Below are 14,601 nucleotides of genomic sequence, written 5' to 3' on the forward strand. Positions count from 1 at the left end.
GTCTGCTTAACCAACTGAGCCACCCAGGTGCCCCACACATAGTAACTTTTAAAAATTATGGACAGCTTATGTCCATGCTAAAAACTGCACATTGGTGTTTATAGCAGCTTTATTCATCGTTGCCAAAACTTGGAAGCAACCAAGATGCCCTCTAGTAGGTGAACGGATAAATAAACTGTGGTCTATCCAGACAATGGGATGTTATTCAGCACTAAAAAGAAATGAGCTATCACATCATGAAAAGACATGGAAGAATATTATGTGAAAGAAACCAATCTGAGAAAGCTATATACTGTAGATTCCAACTGTGTGACATTCTGGAAAAGGAAAACTCTGGAGACAATAGAAAGATCAGTGGTTGCCAGAGGTGGCGGCAGGAGGGGAGAGGGAGATGAATAGGCAGAGCACAGAAGATTCTTAGGACACTGAAAATACCGTGTACGATGTTCTAATAATGGATATATGTTGTTATATATTTGTCTAAACTCATAGAATGTGCAACACCAAGAGTGAACCCTGAGGTAAACTATGGGCTTTGGGTGATTGTGATGTGTCATTGTAGGTTTGTCCTTGGTAAACAATGTACTGTTCTGGTGAGTGACGTGGATAATGGGAAAGGCTGTGCTCGTGTGGCATCAGGGAGTATATGGGAAACTTCCATCCCTTCCTCTCAATTTTATTGTAAATCTGAAACTACTCTGAACAACTAAAGTCTTTTAAGAAATAAGATCGGAAAAGATGTTTTGGGTGAAAAGTAGCTGGCAAAGCAGCATGCAGGGTACGACGCCATTTACTGTATGTCTGAATGGTGCATATATTTGTCATGTTTCCCAAAATATTTACAGCAGTTATTTGTACAGTAAGACTTAAGATGATTTTTTATTTTTTTTTATTTTTTTTTTTTAATTTTTTTTTTCAACGTTTATTTATTTTTTGGGACAGAGAGAGACAGAGCATGAACGGGGGAGGGTCAGAGAGAGAGGGAGACACAGAATCGGAAACAGGCTCCAGGCTCTGAGCCATCAGCCCAGAGCCTGACGCGGGGCTCGAACTCACGGACCGCGAGATCGTGACCTGGCTGAAGTCGGACGCTTAACCGACTGCGCCACCCAGGCGCCCCGATTTTTTATTTTTTTATTGTCTCTGCGTTTCCTTTTTTAAGATGATTTTTTATTTTTTTATTGTCTTTGCGTTTCCTTTTTTAAGATGATTTTTTTAAAAGAAACTTTTGTCTTTAGAGTTTTCTGTATCGTTTGTATTTTCTATAGTGTTCATATATTATCTTTATAAACAACAACAGCAAAAGAGCAAAAAGACATTTTATGTATTGTTCTCTGCACATTATGGTTTCATTGTCTTCTTAGGTTAAACTCAAAAGACTCTCAGGGAGACAGGAGAGATCATGAGTGAGATATTTGCTCCCCAGGTAAATTTAGTAATGCAGGATAAAAGAAAAATTGCCAGATAATTGGAAAATGCTAACATTTTTAAGCACATACAACCAAGGTACTTACTCTAACTTAAGCTTAGAGTTGAAGGTAATGCCATTTTGAGGTATTTTCCAGATAGTCAGGAGGACAGTGAGAGGCATAATGTGGGACGTGCTTTTATATAATCCAATATGAACTTGACGAAACAAACACGTTTCCTCATCATCCTGAAACCCAGGGTGATCATCCACTCAGCAATGTTTAACTTTCATTAAAAACAAAACAAAAAAACCAAAACCAAAACAAAAAACCCCTGAAGAATGAAGAACTGGCAGCTAGATGTCTATTTATGGATGAAATCAGTGTGGGTGGGAGGGGGAAATGAAATATTTGTAGAATCACAGCAACAGGATAGAAATTCATACCATTTTGCAGAAAGGAATTGTAGGATCCTTGCTTTTGGTAATAGGGAGCAAAAGGGAATTTCTGTCATTAAATTATGTATGCAGAAAGGAGTAGGCACAGTAATAGTTGAAATTACTATAAGAATTTTCTATTTATACTTCACCTCATTCCACACAGTTTGAAGCAGGGTTAGAAGGTATATATGGCAGCAAAATACAAACAAGAAAGCAGGACAAGAGTAGTATAAATTCATTCTGTGGCAGATGCTATGGATGTCCTGTCCATATTTCCTCTCAGGTCAGAAAGGAAGGCTGGAAATACTAGAGAATTAATGCCCCCTGTCCCTGAAGCAGCCATCAATCACTGATAGATGGGAGCTGGAGGCTAACTATTCCAGTTTTTCTGCCCCCTTGAGATTGTTCTATTGATTCCTTGAGATTGCTGAAGGAGCCTAGTCATGTAGCAAGAGAGGGAATGGGTTCCTGAGAGCCAATGGATGTTGGGTCAGGGATTCTGGCACTGGTGTCTATTGAACAGACTTTGTAGAGGAGTGTAAGATCTGCTGGCTTCTTGACAAAGGGAATCCTAGTCCTCCAAGGTTGGCAACAGGGAGACCTGCCACCTGGGAGATTTGGCTAGATCTTGGATCCCCAGATCTTATATCCCAGGGTTCAGCTTTCTCTGGGAATTCTCACTTTTCATGAGGACCCTCTGTCTACCATGGTAGCCTCAGAGGGTGGCTTGTCCACTTTAATGTACTTTCTGAAGCAGAGCTCAGGCCTTTCTGGACCATGTAAACCAGGCTTACTGGCAGAAACTGAAGTGTACATAGAATAATATGCATTAGATAGTCTCCCTCACAAGGGATGTTGAACACATTTTGTGTGTGCTGTCACAACTGGGCTTACTCCTAACCTACTTCACTCTGCCTCTGCAGAGCCTTGTGGACACCCCATTCTTGGGGCCTCAAGTCCAGACCCCAAAGAGTGAGGACAAGGGCGAAAGATTCTGTCTCCCACCTAACTATGGCCCCCCTGGAAGCCATTTTGCTGCCTGAAGATTCGACTTTTCTCTCAGATGTTGGACTACCCTTTGGGGAAAACCCACCCCCTTTACCTTATTATGGTTCAACTAGGACAACTACTGTAACTTCCATGCAGGAGATTTACATAGGATGTAGCAGGGGAGCCGGCTCCCTGCAGAGTGTGACCTGATCTGACCTATATTTCATATGTGTAACTGGATGCGTAACTGGGGAGCAACCTTATGCAGAGAGTCTAGTTGGGAAAGTATTACATAGTCCAGATGAGAGGAAGAAGGTGGCATGAACTATACCCGGTGAGCATGAAAGGCAGAGATCTAGTCAGATCATAATAGGTTTAGTAGAACTTGACAGTTGATTGGTTGTGGGTGGAGAAGAAGGATCCGAAGACATTTTTAGTTTTTTTTCTGGATGACTCCAAGGATAGTGATACTATTATCTAAGGGAAAGAGTGGGTTGAAGAGGCAGGGAAGAGGGCTCAGCCTACAAATATCAATTTGAGGTAATTTGGGATACCTTGGAGAGATGCTGAGAAGCTACTTAGAAATGTTTAGTATCTTTCTCTGTGTAGTTAGAAGCCAGAACTAGAGCTGTTGATTTGGGAGTCCTCAGTACAGAGGCAATTGTTAGCAATCAAGAGAACATGTGAGGTCTCTGAGGAGATGAATGAACATCCAGGAAGACCAGAAGAATGGCATACAAAGGGCCTGGGGACGCACAAATTTCAAGGCTGGGTAGGAGAGAAGAGCTGGTGAAGGGGACAAGAAGAAGAAATTGTAGAGTGAGAGGAGCCAGATGCTGTTGGAGCCAAGGTCCTTTTCTCCAAGTACCGAGAAGGGGAGAGTTTCTACTTTGGCAGTTCTCATGGATGAGAGAAGTGGAGACAGTGAGAGGATGGTGAGAGGCACTGCTCCCTTCTTGTAACAGTGGAGTGAGGAGCCTTTCTCATGGTTCTTGATGGAGCTTTGGTCACACCTAGGAGCTCTGTTCTAATCACCTGCTGCCAGAGAGGCTGGAGTGATGGGTGAGGATGGGCTCGGCTTTCCCAGTGCTATGGCCATGAGGGCACTCGGGAGAGTCAGTCTAGTAACAAATGATTTGTCTCTCCATCTTTTGTCAACGATAGCCATCCCCATGATGCCCGATGGAAGGTGTTTATGCAGGCTGAGCTTCCCTGGAGGGAGCCAAACCCCTGAGAAACACCTGTGCGTAGTGCCCATGGAGTCGGGTCTGCTAATGTGCTGAGTCTAATCACTCTATCTGAATTTGGAAATAACTATGAGTCATGTGGTGCATGCTTTTCAAAAACAGCAGATTCTGTACTGCTTAGTGTTGGCGGGGGGTGGCTTTTGCATGCCATTTTGAAATATGAATGCTCTTTTTTTAGTCTTTGTTGCTGGTGCTGGCATAAAGTCCTGCAACCTTCTCCCGATCCTTGGGTATCAAATTCTTCTTTTCCAAGCAGCTGCTAATCTCAGTTAATTTATAAAGTCATCCTTAATTAATCAGAGGACTAGATACACCACTCCTCAGATTCTCTCTTCACTCAACACCCACTAAATGCTCTCACCCACAGTTATGTGTACTTACTGTAGAGACTCATTTAAGTTGTGTGTTTGCCTAACATATGTCCTAATCTCTCTCTGTTTATATCATTATTGTCTCAGACAGGAATCACCTGATGTTAAATTCTTATGCATCATTCTTTACACACACAGTTTTGTGAGCAGACGGTTGCTTATTCAGTGTGTTTGATGATATTAAGCAAGATTCTCTCACGACCTTATCTTGTTGCCTTTCAGGAATATATTTTGGAGAGATAAACAATATAATACTTTCTGGTGCTTTCTTGACTAGCAACTTGCTTAACTCTAAGGTCTTCCTGTTTGTTTTTCTCACAGTTATTCCCTCCCTCATGCACAAATGATAAAACAAATATCTCAGGAAAAGGAAAAAAAAAAAAACGTTGGATAGCATTACTCAATAGTTCAACTATAGTAAACAGCGTCTGGTGACCCCACTTGTATCAGTAGCTGCTTGACCTCACTTAACCTTCCTGTTAGTTTCTGTTTCCTCACCAGAAAATGCATTACTTTCCAGGGATTCCAGGAGACCTGATGTTCATAAAGGACCCTGTGCGGTGTGGTATTACCCATAAAGCCCTGGGATAAAATCAAGAGCAGAGGATTTCTAGTGGTAGTCGCAGCACTAGCTAGCCAGATCAACCTTGGGCACAGAGTTCAAGGTAATGGTTTCCTAAGTAGTGATTCCTCTTCCAGGCAATTAGGTGATTGAATTAAATCCTTTCTGCTCCTTGATCTCAGGGGTAGTGTGAAGTAAGGGTTTTAACAACAATCAGGTAACACTCTGCTCCCTGCCAGGTACTTTTCTAATTATGTTACACTTACTAACTCAGCCATCATCCAAGTGGCCCTTTGAGGAAGGTTCTCCAAGTGCTTCATGTTCTACAAATGAGGAAACTGAGGCACGGGAGACTCAACATTCTGCCCAAGGTCACTCAGCTTATAAGGGCAGGAGCAGCCTGCCTCAACCACCACATGCTCCAGCCTGTTGTGTAGAAAAGCCACACAACTTCTTCAGCACGGGCCCCTCAAAGACGAGCCACAGATCTTCGTTAAGATCTTAACCGCAGTGCCCTTGCTGTTAAGCAAATTCAACTTAACAAAGTTAAATCGTAGTTTTACACAGAATCAAAGTCATTCCCTTCATGCCTTTTATATTCTGAAAGTATTTATTTAATTCTGAAATTTAAAAGGTGCCATGCCATGGACTTTCGGTCTCTGATTTAATTTGCTTGCAATCATTTGAAAATTAGGACATGTGATCTCTGCTGTAAGAAGTACTTTCAAATATAGATTTCTGCAGCTGGAATAGAAAGCTTTAGATTCAGGTAAAGCAAAAAGCTTTAGGTAGAGCAAAAGACTAAAGAGGATGAAGCATTTACTATTTTTGAGAAGTTAAGGCAGCTTTACAGAGACTTCACAAAGTCAGCCCTCCCCCACAAGGCCTCAGGCTAGCAACACATTTCAGTCCAATGAGAGTTTTTGACATGAAAACTAACCCTGCAGTGCTTTGGTGGCTCCCAGTCGCTTGTGCCTTTTAGAGTTCCAAAGAAAGTGTGGGGGTGACAATCCGATTTTGTGAAACAGAACCTTGTTTCAAAATAGTCAATCTTCATTATATTTGACCTAATTATTCTCTACCCCATGGATGGGATGGCTTGTCAAAACTAACTCTGGGTGAGACAGATCAGGCAGGGCTCCAGGCCTGCCCCGCTCTGAGCCTGGAATGTGAATTTCCCTGCCAGGCACTGAGCCAGCTTCCTATTTACTTAGAGGCGGTGAGCACCTCGGGAGCAAAACAGAAGTAGTGATGCAAGTTTTGGCTGCAAAGGCTGTTACGGTTTGCCTAACGTGTTCAAAAAAACATGTGATCTGAAAGATGTCCCCAAGCCTGGGTTGGTTTGAGGCACGAAAGGATTAAATAATCTTTTGTTAGTCATTTTTACTCCATCCTAAGGCAATAGGAGGCAGTGCAAACATGAGGAAGTCCCCTGTGCACTCTGATTGTAAGGTGAGGGTAGAGACTGAACCCGGGCAGAGTGCAGTTCGAGAGCTCTTTCTTTCTGTCCGTGACATCCTTCAAGAGAATGTGACCGTGAAAGCCATTTGAAGCCATGGGGGGAAGGGGTACCTGTTTTTTTAACCAAACATCTTTCAAAATCCCAGGTGTGTGTGAGTGTGTTTTTGTGCTTTTATTTTCCATTTATTTATTTTTTAAATGTTTGTTTATTTTTGAGAGCGAGCACGCGAGTGAGGGAGGGGCAGAGAGCGAGGGAGACAGAGGATCTGAAGAAGGCTCTGTGCTCTCAGAGCCTGTGCGGGGCTGGAACTCACGAACCATGAGATCATCATCTGGCTGAAGTCGGAAACTTAACTGACCAAGCCGCCCAGGTGCCCCTGTTTTTGTGCTTTTTAAACAAAAAGAGGCACCTGTCCGAAAGAATACAGAAGAGGGAGGAGTGAAGTTTAGTTAAAATGACCACATAGGAGATGCTTCTGAGGCATCTGGGATACCAGATGAACTCTTTCCCAGTGTTGTGAGTTAAAGGAAAAGATTGAGGTACACTCCCAGATTGCTTTGGGAAGAGGAAGGGTAGGGACATTCAGAATGTAGGGGTGGCTATTTAGGCTCTGAGGTAGGTAGGATAAGCTCGAGTTAACTAACTACTTGGAGGGAAAAAAGAGGAAAGGGCATTCTAGGAGGGGTAGGAAGCAGGAGAAAAGGCATTAAGTGCTGACCAACATGGTGGATGGCTGCAAGCAGTTTCTTCCTAAATCCTACAGGCTAGAAGGAATCATTTGGAATATTCATAGGTCTTGTTACTACTGTGGCAGTAGCTGTTGAGGGGGTGGGGGAACATGATTCAATTCAAGAAATATTAAAAATGCAAGTGAGCTGATCTTTTAACCACTCTTCATGGTATTAAGGGCTTAAAAAAGTAAATTCTTGATAATTAGACCCCCAAAGAGAGTTTAATTTGCATCTAGATGTGATAAGTATTTAGTAATTCAATACACATTTTGCATTGGCCAGTATTGAACTAGGTCTCAGGCTGGTGATAACATATGCTAGATATAGTGTGATCGTTAGACCAAATATTATCATCTGCCCAACAAAGGAACATTAAAATCTGGTCTTTTGTCATTACTAAATGGCTTCTGGAAATACTGCAGAAGAGAGCCGTATAGTAGAATGACTTCAGTTCATAGGTGATGCTTACGCAGAATTGTAAGACTCTCAGGAATATTGAATATGACACTATCCCTATAGGGCTGAGGACAGGGAGATAGTTATCTCCTTGAGACAGATGGGAAACCTGAGAATGAAAATAATTAGGCTGCTTGCCAAAGGTTGTACACATACACACCCCAAAACCAAAACTCAAGCAGGTACATTTTTAACTGTGCCAGAGCCTCTGAAAGCATTGGTGTCTTAACCAAATTCATTTTCACTATTTCTACTTCATTCTGTGAGATTTCTTATGTAAAACCTAATTTTTACCATTACGTAGAGAGTAGTAATTGATATCTATATAGTATATATTCTTCCTGGCATTTTTATAGGAAAAAAAAATCCTAGAAGTTGAATTGCTGAATGAAAGGAAATGCACATTTAAAGTTTTGACAGGTATTGGGGAACCTGGGTGGCTCAGTCAGTTAAGCATCTGACTCTTGATTTTGGCTCAGGTCATGATCTTGCCATTTGTGAACTTGAGCCCCCCGTGGGCTCTGTGCTGACAGCACAGAGGCTGAGTGGGATTCTCTCTCTTTTGTTCTCTTTCACTCCAAAATAAAGAAATAAACTTAATAAAATAAAAATAAAAATAACATAAAATAACATAACATAACATAACATAACATAAAAACTTTGACAGGTATTATTAAATTGGTCTCCAAAAAAAATATTCTTGGAGTGCCTGGGTGGCTCAGTCAGTTAAGTGTCTGACTTTAGCTTAGGTCATGATCTCACAGCACGTGAGTTCAAGCCCCACATCAGGCTCTGTGCTGACAGCTCAGAGCCTGGAGCCTGCTTGGAGTTCTGTGTCTCCCTCTCTCTCTGCCTCTCCCCTACTCACACTCTGTCTTTCTGTCTCTCTCAAAAATAAATAGGGGTGCCTGGGTGGCTCAGTCAGTTAAGCATCTGACTTTGGCTCAGGTCACGATCTCACAGTTTGTGAGTTTGAGCCTTGCGTAGGGCTCTGTCCTGCTGCAGATTCTGTGTCTCATTCTCTCTCTCTGTCCCTCCCCCACTTGTGTTCTGTCTCAAATAAATAAATGTAAAAAATAAATAAACATTAAAAAAATATTCTTTTTTTTTTTTTTCACTATTCTTGAAATAGCTACATGTGTCTGTCGAATACTACCAGGGGCCTAATTCTGTGCTGAACACTTTGAATGCATTACCTCCCTGGAAAAACCCTATAAGGAAAGCACTACGTGGTTTATGGATAGGAACATTGAGGCTCAGCAGGGTAAACACAGCCGGAGGTGGCAGAGCCGGGACTGGACCCAATTATACTCCTACCCGCAGAGAGGGAGGTGCCTATTTTCCCATTCCCTTGCAAGCATGGGCACATTAGCAATCCTTATAAATATTTGCCAATTTAAGTAAAATGTCATTTACCTCCTGATTCTTACGTGTCCATCTTGGATAGATAGGATTAGACATCCAGTGTGTTTATTGTCTGTCTGCATTTATAACTTTTATGAATTGCCTATTCATCTCCTCTGCCCCATTTTTACTAGATTGTTCCTCCCTTATTAATAATTTCCACATATTATAAATAGTAACCCTTTGTCATGTGTTGCAAATCCTTTTTCCCCCAGTTTGTTTTGTTTAGCTTTCTGTTTTGTGTCTTTTGCCAAATAGAACTTTAAATTTCTTAAATTGCAGATCTGTGAGTCATTTATGGCTTTAGAGTATTGTTGTCCTTATCCCATCCCAGGACTATGTATTTTTTCCCTATGTATTCCCATTTTTCCATATTTTTTTCTTTAACATTAGCCTGAGATGATTTTGGTGTTAAGAGTGAGGTAAAAATAATTTTCAAAAGGCTTACTAGTTGTCTAAATGCTCTTTATTAATAATCTATCATTTCCCACTGATTTGAACTGTGTTCTCTTTAAGCAAAATTGATTTCTAGCTTTGGAGTCTGCAGGTGGAAGCATGTTATGTCAATCACTGTAACTTTAGAATATGTTTTAACATAGAGGACAAGTCTGCCCTCGTTAGAATTTTTCAACAGTTTTGAAATATCTATGGTACCAACTAAACTCTAAAAAAGCTGTCGAGTTTAAAGACCTCCTTTGGGGATATTTATTGGGATTTTGTTGAATTTAGAGATTAGTGTAGAAAGCATGAACAACTTTGTAGTATTAAGTCTTTCTATTTAAGAACTTCATTTTTACATATCTTTTCATAGTCTTCATTTGGGGGTTTATATGTTTCTTCATATAAACCTTGCACTTTGGACAAATTATTACTAGATAGTTTGGGTCTTGTAGCTTAATGAATGGGGATATATTTTTATTATATATTCTAAATGGTTCTTTTGGTATACCAAAAGAACTTTGACTTTTAATGATTTATCATTGTCCATCTTACTGAACTCTCTTTTTAGTAGATTAGGCTAACTTCTGAGTTTTCTAGTCATATATTAACTCCAAATCATGGCATCTCTGCCTCCTTTTTTCCTGACAGCTTTTTTTCCTTCTTTCGTTCTTTTGTTCTTTCTTTCTTTTGTTCTTTCATTCTCTTTCTTTCTTCCTTTCTTTTTCTTTCTTACTTTCTTTGTCTGTCTGTCTGTCTCTTACAGCTTTGGCAAGTACTTTCAGGATAATAGTAAGTAATGTGATGATAATTGGTCTTATTTGCTCTTAACTTTCATGGGATTTATTATTTTTAAAAATTGACCATTCAGCATTTGATTTGTGAGCATATTGTTTTAGTCATGTTAAGGAAACAATCTACTCTTTTCAAAAAGTTTTTTATTGGATTACAAGTTAAATTTTATCAAGTGCCTTTTAAAAATATTGAAATGATCATTGTTACTTTCTTTTACCTATTAATAGAATAAAACATAATAGATTTTCTAATAATATGCCCATTGTTGTGCTCCTGGGAAATTTTCCACTTGCTCACAGTGGGTATTTCTTATAATAATGCTGAATAGTATAGAATTTCCTGTTATCTGAGTGTCATTGCTACCTGGAAAGGTGCACATAAAACGAATTCTTCAAAATGGGGAGTTTGTTAATATTTAAAAAGTTGGGAAGGGGTTTGAAAAACACAACTAAAATTATGAAAACCTTTATTGAATGCATTTTGTTGTTTTGTCATAGGCACTAGTTTTTAGCGCAAAATAATTTTTTCAGATAAAATTCAATGGCAGAATACTATATGTTTTAGTTTTGATTAGTATAATGAAGTTTTCAATAGGGTATTTTTAGCAAGTGTTTGAGACTTCATCAGTTTCTCAAGGGCCTCTCCTAATACATTAATATTCAACATTTTCTCTCCAAATAACTGACATGTCATTTTTCTATATCAAATTTCTTTTGTTCAACTGTTAACAGATCTAACTCTATCATAGCCCTATCTACCATTGCCTTCGGGTGTGAATCTCATCGTACTCAAACATGACTTTCCATAGACTACATGAAAATTTTTCAACTTTTACAGGATTTTCAGTTTTACTTTGCAGTTAATTTATATCGCACATTAAGATGTTCACCACATATAGCATCACACCCAAGAAACTGTGAAGACAATTTGAGGGGCTAGAGTAGGTGCTGTTATTAAGTGGGAAGGAATATTTGTGTTGGGGACTAATTGTCAAAGAATGGGAAAGAAAAAAATCCCATACCGTGCAAATACTAATATTTTCTAGTATTGCTTTCCTGTTCACTTTGTAAGTATACAGCCTTCAGTAGTGAAAATCTCTGCATCAATATTCATGAATGAGCTTGATACGTAAGCGGAGGTGTACTTTTCCTGAAGTCCGTAATTAGAGGTTAGGTGGTCCAGAAAGTGGATGAGAGAAAAAATTTTCGCTAACCTATAATGTAAATGTAGCATTTTCTCCCATTGTTCACTAAACCACGGAAGCATGAGCAGTGTTAAGATGTTCTCACAATAGAAATCTTGGATATTTTCATTATGTTAGTTTTTATAGATACTTTAAAATGTAACTAGTACTTCACTACTACTAAAGTAACTACTGCCCATCACTTCTTCACACTTACAATGATAAGGTATGCCACTAAGTATTTAATTTATTTTAATATAAATTTAAATTTGTATTGTTCTTGGGGTGCCTGGGTGGCTCATTCGGTTAAGCGTCCGACTCTTGATTTTGGCTCAGATCATGACCTGATCTCATGATCTCATGGTCGTGAGATAGAGCCCTCTGATGGGCTCTAGGCTGAGTGTGGAGCCTGCTTAAGATTCTCTCTCTCTCTCTCTCTCTCTCTCTCTCTCTCTCTCTCTCTGTCTCTCCCTCCCTCCATCCCTCCCCCTGCCCCTCCCCCACTCACACACTCCCAAAATAAAAAATATATATATATATTATTCTATCTCACTTAAAATATATTTTGATACTTGATTTCCTTTGTAATTATGTGTGTGTGTGTGTGTGTGTACTTTTTTTTTAAGATTATAAAGCTTGACTCTGAGAAGGGATCCATAGGCTTGCTTCACTGGACTAAGGAGTCTGTGACATAAAAAATGATTACTAACCCCTGATTTTTTTTTTTCCTGTTATATCTTTAGATGTATCTGTTTTATCTTTTGGTCCTAGGATTGTATCATATAGTTCCCTATAAAAATACAGGGAATTTCTCCTCTATTCTGGAACAGGTTTCAACACTAGCATCATCTTGTTTTTAAAGGCTAAAAATAATTCACGCATGAAATTATCTGGGCCTGGATGATTTCAAGAGGCAGTCCTTAGAAAATCTTATCATTTTTTTTTCTAAAAAAATTCATCTATTTGGTTTATGTAGCTCAATTAATTTTAGTCATTTATGTTTCCATGGAAATCTTCTATTTCTTCCGGGTTTTAAAATTTATTAGATTATTCTTGTATCTTTCTTACATTTTCTTTGCATTGAAGTGATTAATTGAAAAGCATTATTTTATTTTAGGTCATTTATTTCTTTTTGAGAGAGAGCGAGTGCAAGTGGGGGAGGGGCAGAGGGAGAAGGAGAGAGATAATCTCAAACAAGCTGCACACCCAGCCCAGAGCCCACTGGGGGGGGCTTGATCTCACAACCATGAGATCATGACCTGAGCTGAAATCAAGAGTTGGACGTTTAACCAACTGAGCTGCCCAGGAGCCCCAGAAAGCATTATTGAGGAAGTCTCTCTATACCTTGGGAAAGTTAATTTACTATCTTTAAATGGTGAGCAGTTTTGATTCTTGAGGAGCCACCATTTTTTTTTTTTCAACGTTTATTTATTTTTGGGACAGAGAGAGACAGAGCATGAACGGGGGAGGGGCAGAGAGAGAGGGAGACACAGAATCGGAAACAGGCTCCAGGCTCTGAGCCATCAGCCCAGAGCCTGACGCGGGGCTCGAACTCACGGACCGCGAGATCGTGACCTGGCTGAAGTCGGACGCTTAACCGACTGCGCCACCCAGGCGCCCCGAGGAGCCACCATTTTTAAAATGTGAGGTTGGAAGAGGAAGTCGGCACCAAGCCCAAGTTAACCATTCCAGGTTAACAGGGATGGTGTTGAGACTGATGCTTTTGGGCAGCACTCTCACTGGGCTATGGCCATTCCCTCCTTCTGTTGGTGAGGATGCCAGAATGAAAGGCAAATAATGAGAAATCTGTTTTACCTGCTCATAGTTATACCAATCTATGGACCTGAGGTCCCATCCAGCTGGACAGGAGCTAGAAGGCCAGGCTAATGTCCCATACCGGAACATTAGAACCCTGGGGAACTCATGGTGTGTGCTGGGGAGACTGGTCCCAGGTAGCCAGTTCTAATCAGGCAGTGGGTATCTCAGAGTTCACTTAGGTCCAGCCTTACAAATTCGGAGTCCTAAGGTCACTAGGAAGCACAGGGATGTTCTGGGGTGTTGTGCATCGTGAAGAAAGAAGAAACAATTTTGGAGAGTGTTTGGAGCTATTACGCTTTCCCATATGTTAGGTACAGCTAGATTTGTTGCACATTATTCTTTTCTCCTTTCTTTTAATGTACAGCAACTCTCCAGAGAGACCGAATCTTCAAACATTTTACCAGGAAGCGCCAAAGGGCTATGCGAAGGCGTGTCCACCAAATCAATGGACACAAGTTTATGGCCACATACCTGAGGCAGCCCACCTACTGCTCTCACTGCAGGGAGTTCATCTGGTAAGTGGTTCCCTGGCTTCTGTCTTCCTAGGAGCTTCTTTCTATAATCCAGGCCTCCTCTGCTTGTGTGTGGTTTTAGAAGGAAACATGACTGTTAAGAATTGTTTTAGGATCTGATTTTTGTCTTTCATTCTAATATGTTGACCCGGCGATTTAAATTGCCAATGAAAAACATCTGAACCATTTGCAGATCCAAGTTTTAGGTGTTATTTCTTTTTCCAGTCCTTTGGGGAAAGGTGCTAATGAACAGGAACTGGTTAAAAAGCAGTAATTAGGGAAGCTAATCAATCAGTACATAGATAATCAATAAATTGGATAATCAGCCCCTGAGTAAGAGAGAAAATAAAAAAGTAGTCACATGATGAGTTATAGAAATTAACTGCTGCAGATCAAGTAAGCACACAGTAATCTTCAGCCTTATGGTATGTGGCCAAAGGTAATAACTTTCAGTGATTGTATACTATAATCCTTGGCATTTAGGAATTGAGATAATTAACAGTTGAGAACTTTTAGATGAATTGGGGCAGCATCTTATTATACATGTGACTGAAGCTTAAGCCTCAGTGACAAATCTATAATGTAAAATAAATTTAATAGTTATGTTCAATTAGAGATAACATTAAGCACGTTTAGAAAGAGGAAGGAAATGCCCCCTCACACACATCCGAACATATACATACAAACCCATCTCTGAGGTAGAAAAGACTGTTTAATCTGTATAGCATGGAAAACAGATCCTTGTTTTTTGTTGGAAACTTTTGTCCCTTTAAGTCAAAAGCT

At 40.1% G+C, this 14,601-nt stretch overlaps 1 protein-coding gene across 1 annotated transcript in view; it reads left to right on the top strand.

The window, feature by feature from the left end:
* Window positions 1-14,601, top strand: part of PRKCH (protein kinase C eta) — a 235,508-nt gene that overhangs the window by 110,266 nt on the left and 110,641 nt on the right. Inside the window, exon 3 of the mRNA XM_045451174.1 lies at window positions 13,671-13,821. Within this exon, the coding sequence (XP_045307130.1) occupies window positions 13,671-13,821 (151 nt within the window). The remainder of the gene's footprint in view (window positions 1-13,670; window positions 13,822-14,601) is intronic.

The sequence above is a fragment of the Leopardus geoffroyi genome, chromosome B3 (genome assembly GCF_018350155.1).
Source record: "Leopardus geoffroyi isolate Oge1 chromosome B3, O.geoffroyi_Oge1_pat1.0, whole genome shotgun sequence".
NCBI lineage: Eukaryota > Metazoa > Chordata > Mammalia > Carnivora > Felidae > Leopardus > Leopardus geoffroyi.